At 37.5% G+C, this 10,053-nt stretch overlaps 1 protein-coding gene across 1 annotated transcript in view; it reads right to left on the reverse strand.

Moving 5' to 3' along the window:
* Window positions 1-8,890, reverse strand: part of LOC140302507 (uncharacterized) — a 32,244-nt gene extending 23,354 nt beyond the window's left edge. The window contains exons 1-6 of the mRNA XM_072381321.1: window positions 8,804-8,890; window positions 7,480-7,521; window positions 7,130-7,388; window positions 2,684-2,798; window positions 1,738-1,822; window positions 232-338 (exon numbers count right to left, since the gene is read on the reverse strand). Of these exons, the coding sequence (XP_072237422.1) occupies window positions 232-338; window positions 1,738-1,822; window positions 2,684-2,798; window positions 7,130-7,388; window positions 7,480-7,521; window positions 8,804-8,879 (684 nt within the window). The 5' untranslated portion in view covers window positions 8,880-8,890. The remainder of the gene's footprint in view (window positions 1-231; window positions 339-1,737; window positions 1,823-2,683; window positions 2,799-7,129; window positions 7,389-7,479; window positions 7,522-8,803) is intronic.
* Between the last annotated feature and the right edge of the window lie 1,163 nt (window positions 8,891-10,053).

Genomic DNA, 10,053 nt, shown 5'->3' on the forward strand with positions numbered 1-10,053 from the left:
CAAATGTTAAAATTGGATGATATTCAATTGATAAAAAATATAGAAACAGTCAAAACTTTAAGAGCCAAATTCCCATCCTTCAGTATGAAAATCCAACATGTTTAGTGTGGAGCAAAGCTTTAATCTCCTTTTGTCACAGATAAGATAGTACAGAACATGTATCACGTTAGTATGTCTGACTTCATGAAATGTTTAAATGTGTTTGAAGTATGCTGAAGAGTGAGGAGGTACCTTATCGCCACAGCTCTGGACTGAGTTGAGTTCGGGCTCCTCGCAGCTCTCTGTGAGCCCATTCACCTTGTAGGGCTCAGCGAAGTCTAGCACAGACACCAGAGCCCCTACAGAACAGCCACACAACAACGCTCATTCCGGTATTCAGCATATATGGAATGCATGGTTTTTATTTGTTTGCTTTGTGTTCTGCTTTGCACAAACTAAAGGAATGTTAAACAACTTTATATCAGGGGCATGGGGTGATTGGATTCAGCAAACCATTTATCAATATACTCTAAAATATATTTTCAAACGATGTTGATATTAATTTATTACAAATTATTAAGAAAAATACTGCAGTATATAGTATTTTACAGACCGTAAACTTGTGCTACTATTTTTCCGGTCTTAGAAATTCATTTCACCTTTTGTTAGATTATGATCTACGATTACAAAGAGGACTATTTAAGCATCTATTAAATCTAATCCTCATTTTATACATCATAGATTTATCCATTTATAGATTGATCAATTAAATATAGATGAGCTGTGCTTCCACTATAAAACTAGTTTAAGTTCAAGTTAAACTATGGCAGCTGAACGCTGGAACAATGCACTTCCAAATCTTTGACATTTCCTAAACTCAAATATCAATAAACTGCAGCGAGTTCCTCCACATCACGTCATGTTGTGAGAACTCTGTTCTCCACTTGGACGAATGGATTTCTTGTAAATTTCCGACCAGTCACAACAGCTTTATGAATTATAATGAAAAAAGACAGGGTAGCTCCATGGTTGCCCAGTTGAATTGTATGGGTGGCACCAGTCACAGTGGTCAAAACTTCACATGGAAACTTTATTTCACAGACAGATTTTCCCTTCTGTAGTGCCACCACTGCACAGGGTTGGTATTGAGCTAAATCTTTAAAAGGATCAGCACCTTGGTATTGTTCTTTGTTGTTCTAAACCAAGCTTTTATCTATCCAACAAAGAATACCCAAGCGTAAGAAGCTAGAATTCACTCAGAGCTTACTGTTGACTAAATTGACAGTTTATTCCCACGATGTCAACTAAAATGTTGTCTTCGACAGAGCACGAATAAAATTGGGGTTCGGTGATCATTCATTCAAAATTTCAGCCGGCTTAGATTCTCTCCTTAAAAAATGTGAAGTGGGTTTGACGCTAGGGGAGGAGACACATAGAGCTTCCAGATTGTTTTGCTCTGCTGCCTGTGCAATGACTGTCTGTTGGAGTTTTCCCTCTGGCTAGAGTTATAGTGCAAACTTTCTCTGAAGCTACACAACTGTATTCTTGTTGTCCAGAGCAAGCCTTTGTTGTTGTCAGTCACAACCCCTCTCAGCAACAGTGTGAATATAATTCTGTTAACAATTTTAAAAAAGAAATCCTTAATGATCCTCTGTGATCATATTTTGTAAACTGTTGTTTTTCAATATTGAGTGAAATCCTGACCAGAGGCAACACAACAATCCACCTGATCATCTATCATTTTGAAAAAGATCTTACCATCTTTTATGAAATCATTGGATATACCGTCAAAGTTCCCACACAGTCCACAAGTTTGGTTCTGATATTTAGCATCAATTTCAATCTGTGAAGACACCACAAACAATGCATTCAGAAGAGTCGTTAGTCTGGACATTATCATCAAGTTTGTTGTCATACTGTCTGCAGCATGTTTGCTCTATGTATTAGATGATCTGTAATTTAGTATCTGAAAAAGTTAGTTGCTTTAAATAATGTGCTAAATTTGCCAAGCCCTAAAACAGGTAAGCTGTTGTTTATAGCAGGGATGTGTTTGGGAAGATTTCATAGAAGAGCTTTTGTTTTCCAGCAGATGCACGACTTCTTATTGATTCAGATTCTGAATACGTCAACAAAGTTTGTGACAATGTCATTCATCCCTCTATGTATCACTATGGTGGGAATCAAAAGGTATGAAAAATGTTTGCCATCACACTTCCTGGAGCTTTAACAACTGTGGTGGCCCAGGAATGGACTTATCATTTTCATGAGTTTAGTTGCTATTAAAGGACTTGCTGTCAATAGTGAAGATAACAGCTTCTAACTTAGTGTATTCCTTTGTTTTTACAGAGTGTATGTAGTGAAACAGTTCTTTGCATGAGGCTACCAATTTGGAAATACAGCAGCATGCTTAAAACCCCATGAAATACATTTGATAACAAAACCAATAATAGGTCAAAACATAAAATGCAGCATAAAAGAGGATAGTTTTTGCACCCCAAGTCATGCCCCATGTTATGGGAACCTGTTTTGTAGTTTTGTGTGTCATTTCATGCTGTGTACTTTGACAGGATGACACCCTGCCCTCAACTTACCCTAACCCTAACTTAAAATCTATTTAAATTCCATGTGAAAAGGGCCTGAACTGATGTGCGATTTGTACTATTAGATTATAATGGATAGGTGTGTGCTTTTGTGTGTTTCATACATCCAAGGAGTCATCCAGGTTCCAGATTGCCTTGATTCCGAGCTTAGCTTCGACAGAGATACTTGATGAGGTCCTTTTGATTGTCACTCCAAATATGACAAGTGGCAGAGACATCCTGGGGCAAACAAATACGTGTGAAAATAAAACAGAAAGCACAGGAAGCCATATTCAAAAGAGAGGCAAAATGATAACGGTGTCTTCAGATACCGATTCAAATCTGAATATTATAAAAAGACAAAAAAAGCACAGGGCTTGCAAAATATTTAGCTTCAACTGGAAAATCAAAAGAAGGTAGAGGAGGCAAGAAGTATAATATTAATCTCAGACACTTCCTGGGCTTCCCTGATGAAATATAAGTTTTTCATAACTCTGTATTACTATTTTCTTTGTTTTGTTCTTTTTTTATCTATTATACAAGTGATGTATCGTTGTTTGAAAACCTGCAATTTAGAACAGGTTTGCTTTCATTAAGACCATGGAGGCAATAACTTTCCAAAGACAAAGGTGTTTTCCCAGTACTCCACAAATTATTTAAGCCACAAGGTTTTTCACAATTCCTAAGCAGATGTCCCTCAATATCTGACACAGACACCATGGTTCTCATGGTGTCTCTGCATTTTTCTCATAATCCACATGGCAATTGAGCAATTGGAAGACATATTTGTAGTAAAACAGAGAATATTTATGCATTTAGCAGACACTTTTATCCAAAGCAACATACAAATGGAGATATAAGAAGCTATATAAAAAGCTAACAACAAACTACATAGTTTATAGAGAAGTAACTGTTATTTCTGGTAAAAGACATAACCTCAGTTCCAAAAAGGTTGGTACACTGTGCTAAATGTAGAATTAAATTATATGCAAATCTCATGAAACAAACATTTATCTACAAAAGAGCATCAAGTCATATTTCTAAAGTGAGATGATTTTATATATCACAAAAAAGATTTGGTAATCTTTAATGATGTGGCAGCAACACTTTTCTAAAAAGTCTAAAAAGACTCGCAAAGTGAGTGGTACTAAAAAGCTGCTGGAGGAACATATTGTAACATATTAGGTTAATTAATGTCAGGATTTCACACATCTATATACTGACGAGGTAAGACATATTGCACACATTTTAATCCTCTAGCAGTATATCTAAGATCTGCTAGCTTAGCATGGCTACCAGTTCTCTCCCTCCATCTCCTGCTTTCACTTGTCCGAGTGTCAGATGTTTAGCTACTCGTCTCCCTTAGTGATAATGTTACATGTAGAACAAAAGTAGTTTGAAGGCGAGGTTGTCTGAATTGGAATCTTGGCTCTGCAACATTGAAATCCACCTGATCGATAGCCAGCACCCTATAGCCGGTGTGGAGCCACGTAGCATAGCAAATTAGTGATGTGTCGTTCGCGAACGATTCGTTTGAGATGAACTAATCAGGTTTTCACATGGTTTGAATTGTTTGTGGCATTTTGTGTATTGTATTTTGTCAGCTCAGCTGAAGCAAACTATGTTTCCTTCAGTGTTAAGTGTTTAGAACCGTGGCCATTTTGTGCAACGCCCACAGTAGGGCTACAGCGCCACCTGCTGGAAAAATGAACAAAATGATTCGTTCAAAGATTCGTTCAATTTACTGTTCGAGAGTAAATGATCCAATGAGCCAAAAGAGTCGAACTTCCCAACACTATAGCAAATCCCGTTAGTTGTCCTCCAGCAGACCCTGAGCAGCCGGGATCCCAGGCTGGCTGGATAACAGTCAGGTATTCAAGCCTGTTGTTCATCATCAACCTGTTCACGTTTCAAATAAAAATTTCCCTACTCAGCAACACACTGTTGCCTGGTAATTGGCAGCTCTATAGTCAGAAACGTGGCATTAGCCACACCAGCGACCATAGTCAAATGCATTCCAGGGGCCAGAGCGGGCGACATAGAATCCTATTTAAAACTGCTGGCTAAGGATAAGCGTAAATACAGTAAAATAGTTTTTCATGTCAGCAAAAATTACCAATTGGAGGTCACTATAATTAATGTTGCATCAATGTAATAATTTTTTCCAAAACAATGTCGTACTCCGTAATGATCTGATGAGGAGAGACGGCATCCATCCCACTTTAGAAGGAGCGGCTCTCATTTCTACAAATATGGACGAATTTATTAGTCATCCAAAAACATGACAACCCAGGGTTGAGACCAGGATGCAGAGTTGTAGTCTTACACACTTCTCTGCGGCTTCCCACCTGATGCTGCCCCCCCCAACACTGCATAATGACTGTGTCTGCTCCCACACCCCCCAAATTAAATAAATCAATAAACACATAAGGAAACAATACTAAAAATCTTGAAAAATGAACACAAAAACTTTAACTGAACAAAAACATCAACTATTAAATGTGGTTTGCTGAATATTAGATCTCTCCTTTGGAAGTCTCTGTTAGTGAATGATTTGATCTGTGATCATCATATTGATATATTTTGTCTTACAGAAACCTGGCTGCAGCAGGAGGATCATGTTAGCATTAATGAATCAACTCCCTCTGACTATTTAAATGTTCATGTTCCTAGAACCACAGGCAGAGGAGGAGGAGTGGCAGCTATCTTCAGATCAGGGTTACTAATCAGTCCTAGACCCAAGATTAGTTTTAGCTCTTTTGAATCTCTGATTCTCAGTTTTTCCCAAAGTGGAAATCACAAAAACCTCTTGTGTTTGTTGTTGTGTATCGTCCACCTGCCGTTCCTGTCTGTTTTGAGAAGAAATGTATTGATAGGTGTCTGTCAGAGAATGCTGTAACCAGATTTAAAGAATTAATTCCATCATAATTTTCTTCACTGCCATGTGCAGATATTTATAAATGAATAATATATATCAAACAGAAGATTCATGGAATCCTTCCCACTATTTTCACTGATGTATCAGCAAGTAGAGCAGCTTTAGAAGATTGTTTTCCCCTTAATTGACACTTCCATATTGGATTTGATCAATCGGTCTTTGTTGACAGGATATGTACCTCAGACTTTTAAGGTTGCTGTAATTAAACCTTTACTTAAAAAACCTACTCTTGATTCAGAAGTGTTGGTTAATTATCGAACTATATCCAATCTCCCTTTTTTGTCTAAAGTTCTTGAAAAAAAATAGTTGCAGCTCAACTTTGTGATCATTTACTCAGAAATAATCTGTTTGAAGAGTTTCAGTCAGGATTCAGAGTGCACCATAGCACAGAAACAGCACTGGTGAAAGTTACCAATGATCTCCTCTTAGCCTCTGATAGCGGACTTGTTTCTGTGCTTGTCCTGTTGGATCTCAGTGCTGCATTTGATACGATCGATCGCAGCATTCTGTTACAGAGACTTGAACATGTTATTGGGATTAAAGGAACTGCATTAGGCTGGTTTAAGTCATATTTATCTGATAGATTCCAGTTTGTTCTTGTAAATGAAGAATCTTCCTCACACACCAGAGTAAGTCATGGAGTTCCTCAGGGTTCTGTGTTTGGACCGATTCTTTTTACTTTATACATGCTTCCATTAGGCAACATTATTAGACAGCATGGCATAAATTTCCATTGTTATGCTGATGATACTCAGCTTTACTTATCTATGAACCCAGATGAAACCTACAGGTTGGTCAGACTACAAGCCTGTCTTAAAGACATAAAGACCTGGATGACTCAGAACTGTCTGCTTTTAAATTCAGACAAACTGAAGTTGTTATATTTGGACCTGAGCACTTCAGGGAGAAATTGTCTAGTTATATAGTTACTCTAGATGGTATTTCCTTGGCTTCTAGTTCTACAGTGAGGAACCTTGGAGTAATTTTTGACCAGAATTTATCATTTGACGCACATATAAAACTGGTTTCTAGGACTGCCTTCTTTCACCTTCGTAATATTGCTAAAATCAGGAACATCCTGTCTCAGGGTGATGCAGAGAAACTAGTTCATGCATTTGTTACTTCAAGATTGGACTACTGTAATTCCTTATTATTGGGCTGTCCCACATATTCTCTGAAAAGCCTCCAGCTGATCCAAAATGCTGCAGCCAGAGTTCTCATGAGAACTAACAGCAGAGATCATGTTTCTCCAGTTTTAGCTTCTCTTCATTGGCTCCCTGTTAAATTCAGAATAGAATTTAAGATTCTTCTCCTCACATATAAAGTTCTTAATGACCGAGCTCCATCATATCTTAAAGATCTCATTGTAAGATATTTTCCCAACAGAGCACTTCTCTCTGAGATTGCAGGTTTACTTGTGGTTTCTAGAGTTTCTAAAAGTAAAATTTCAGTCTAAAAGCTTGAGAAAATGTTATGTAAATTGTAAGAATTTTGTGTTGAATGTAAATAAAAGTCAAATTTGCTGAAAACTAATTTCTGACACAGCATGAGTTGAAATCTGTACTACATGATCTTTAATATTCTGTGTCTCAGTATCTCATAGATACATGTAGGCGTAGTTGACTGGACTCACGTCTTTCCATTAACAATCACAGAGTTGTTGGAGAGCTCCACCACAGAACCTTCCAGCCTCATGGTGATGGTGCTGATGGTGGGGATACTGTTGATGATGCTCCGCCTCATGTGGATGATAAAATTTTCATAGTTGCTTTTACATTGTGAGACCAAGACATGGTTACACGTTGAGGGAAGCTGGAAGAAATCTCCATCAAAGGTCTTAAAGTGATAGTGCCCCCAAGTTGTGCACACTCTGTCAATGTGAGATGTGTTAGCTGCAAAATTAGAAAAACAGAAAATCACATAAACACATCTGTTTTGATTAGCATGAACAGTTGGGAAAACAAACACAATTTGCATAGTTACCTGAATTCAGATTTAACGTGTTCAGAGAAGGGACAACGGTTACTGTAGGGAGAGAATAAATAAACACTAATTTGTCACTAGATTTTCCCAGAGTATGTATTTTATATATGAATACTTTTTACCCGAAATTTTTATATAATGAAAGTAGTGAATCCATTATTAAATATATTTATTAGTTCAAAAAATGCTTTTAAATGTTTCTTCAGAAATTGCTTGAGAATTGAATTGTCTGATTTGGGGCATTTACAAAAAAAGGTCAATAAATAAATGAAATATCATGTTTGAGACATATAACAATGGAAAAAAACTGAATTCTTATAAAGAGCCCAGTCTGTCCATCTATTCATTTTTTATACTTGTTTAATCCAATTCAGGGTCATTGGGTGAGAGGCGGGGTACACCCTGGACAGGTTGCCAGTCCATCACAGGGCCACACAGAGACAAACCATGCACGCTCACACTCACTCCTAGAGACAAGTTAGAGTCTCCAGTTAACCTAACATGCAGGTATTTGGACAGTGGCAGGAAGCCGGAGAACCCGGAGAGAACCCACGCATACACGGGGAGAACATGCAGACTCCACACAGAAAGAACCAGCTAGGATTTTAACCAGGAAGCGTCTTGCTGTGAGGCGACGGTGCTAATCACCACACCGCCGTGCTGCCAGGGCCCAATCTAATGCATGAATAATATAAAAATGTAAGATGCATATGTTTTCCACTTTAATAAAGTAAGAATAAAAATCCTTAAAACATGTTCATTTTGTATCAAACATGATGCTAATTATAGAAAGATAAGCACATTCATACATCTGGTATTTACCTAAAAACAAATGATCAGAAATGTGTAAAATATGTTAGAAAACATGGAGAAAAAAATAGCTAGCGAAGAGACACTACTTGGGAATAGGATCATTTCTATGAAAATATTCTGTATTACAAGTGCTCTGAAAATATATGTTTGAATAAAGTGACAATGGATAGAAAAATAAATATAGAAATTCACATTTTAGATATTTCTATTCCACTTCTCTAAACATGATAGCCCAAAGTATCTAAACTAACCTGGGTAAGTGGGCTATCTAATAGCTTTTTAAGCAATGTATTTAAAAAATTAGCTGAAAATCATTTGCAACTCATTTCATCTCGAATCTTTTCAACAATTCTTTTGGTTTCGAATCAGGCTTAATATACAAGTACCAAAATATCATATGAAACATCTACATTTAAGTTGATTAGACATGTAATACCTCTGTTAACAACATCAGATCATTAAAATCATCCACTAAGTGTAATGCTGAAAAATTATTTAAAAAAAGGTTTACCAGTCTGGGCAAGTGAGCCAGCCAGCAGAATCAGATAGATGAACCATGTTGTTAGTTGGAGTCCTTGGGCACCCATGTTGGTCCTATGGGCTGGCTCACCATGAGAATGACTTATCTGGAAGAACAGTTATTTTATAATGTTACAGTTGAGGTGGAGTTTAAGTTTTGTTTACTCTGCAAACATGTAATCATCACTGCTCTGAACAACGTCACCCAATGCCTCTGATGAACTGCTTTAAAATGCGTTTACGCCAAAAGTAAGCTGTTTAAACTAGGCTGTTGTGCACAGGTTCAACATTTGATACAAAATGATAAAAGTCTCTTCTAATGAATGTAGCAGAAGGTTTATCATCAGTACTCTGACAGAGCTAAAACTTGCCGGTCCAGCATACTTCTACTTCCCAGTAGAAGCAACTACTAAAGCTACTAAAGCAACATCAAGGTATGGCATTATACTGGATCCTAGGGGTTGTGTCATGAATAACCACAGCTCTGATATAATTAGGCCAATTTGATTACATTTCACAGTCACAACGGGTACAAAATAAAGGAATTAATAAAAAGGAAAAAACAATCAGTTTCATCTGTTTTTGTCCACAGTCGTTGCTGTCAGTTTTAGAGCCTTCATGAAATAGGCTGCGAGCTGTGCTCATTTTTCATGCCCTGACAGCAACATCCTTTATGAAAGTTATTATGCACACCCCAGTGTTGTGTTTGCATTTCTGCAGAGCTGAGCTAAAGCCTATTAAAACCCTTGTCTACTGCAGAGCCATTCAAAGTGTGACTGGCAATCAACTAAACACTTTCACGTTGCACTCAACACCAGACGTTATGGGGTTTTGGCTTTTTTTTTGGACTAGTTTAAAAAAACGCTGAAAGACACAAAGTTGCCTTTGCTCAAACTTGTAGGATTACCATAACCTAGACAGCTTAAAACGTTTGATAATTAGCGTAAATAGTACTAGAACTTACACCAATCAGTTAAAACCACTGACAGGTTAAGTTAGCAATACTTCTCAACTTGATTCCATGCAATGTTTGGCTGGGAAAGCCTGCATCCTGGGACTCACATGGATTTTACTTTGACACCCACCCAATCACCCCCACACCCCTAACGAGCAGCTTTCCACAGTGGGACAGCGCTGATCCTTGCAAAAACAGCTTAGGAAGGACTAAAAAGTAGTTCAAAGAACCACTGTGTTCACCTCCGGCCAATATCCATAGTCTTACTCTTTCTCTTATTCACATTT

Source organism: Leuresthes tenuis, unplaced genomic scaffold (assembly GCF_036924035.1).
Source record: "Leuresthes tenuis unplaced genomic scaffold, fLeuTen1.0.hap1 SCAF_2, whole genome shotgun sequence".
NCBI classification, from domain to species: domain Eukaryota; kingdom Metazoa; phylum Chordata; class Actinopteri; order Atheriniformes; family Atherinopsidae; genus Leuresthes; species Leuresthes tenuis.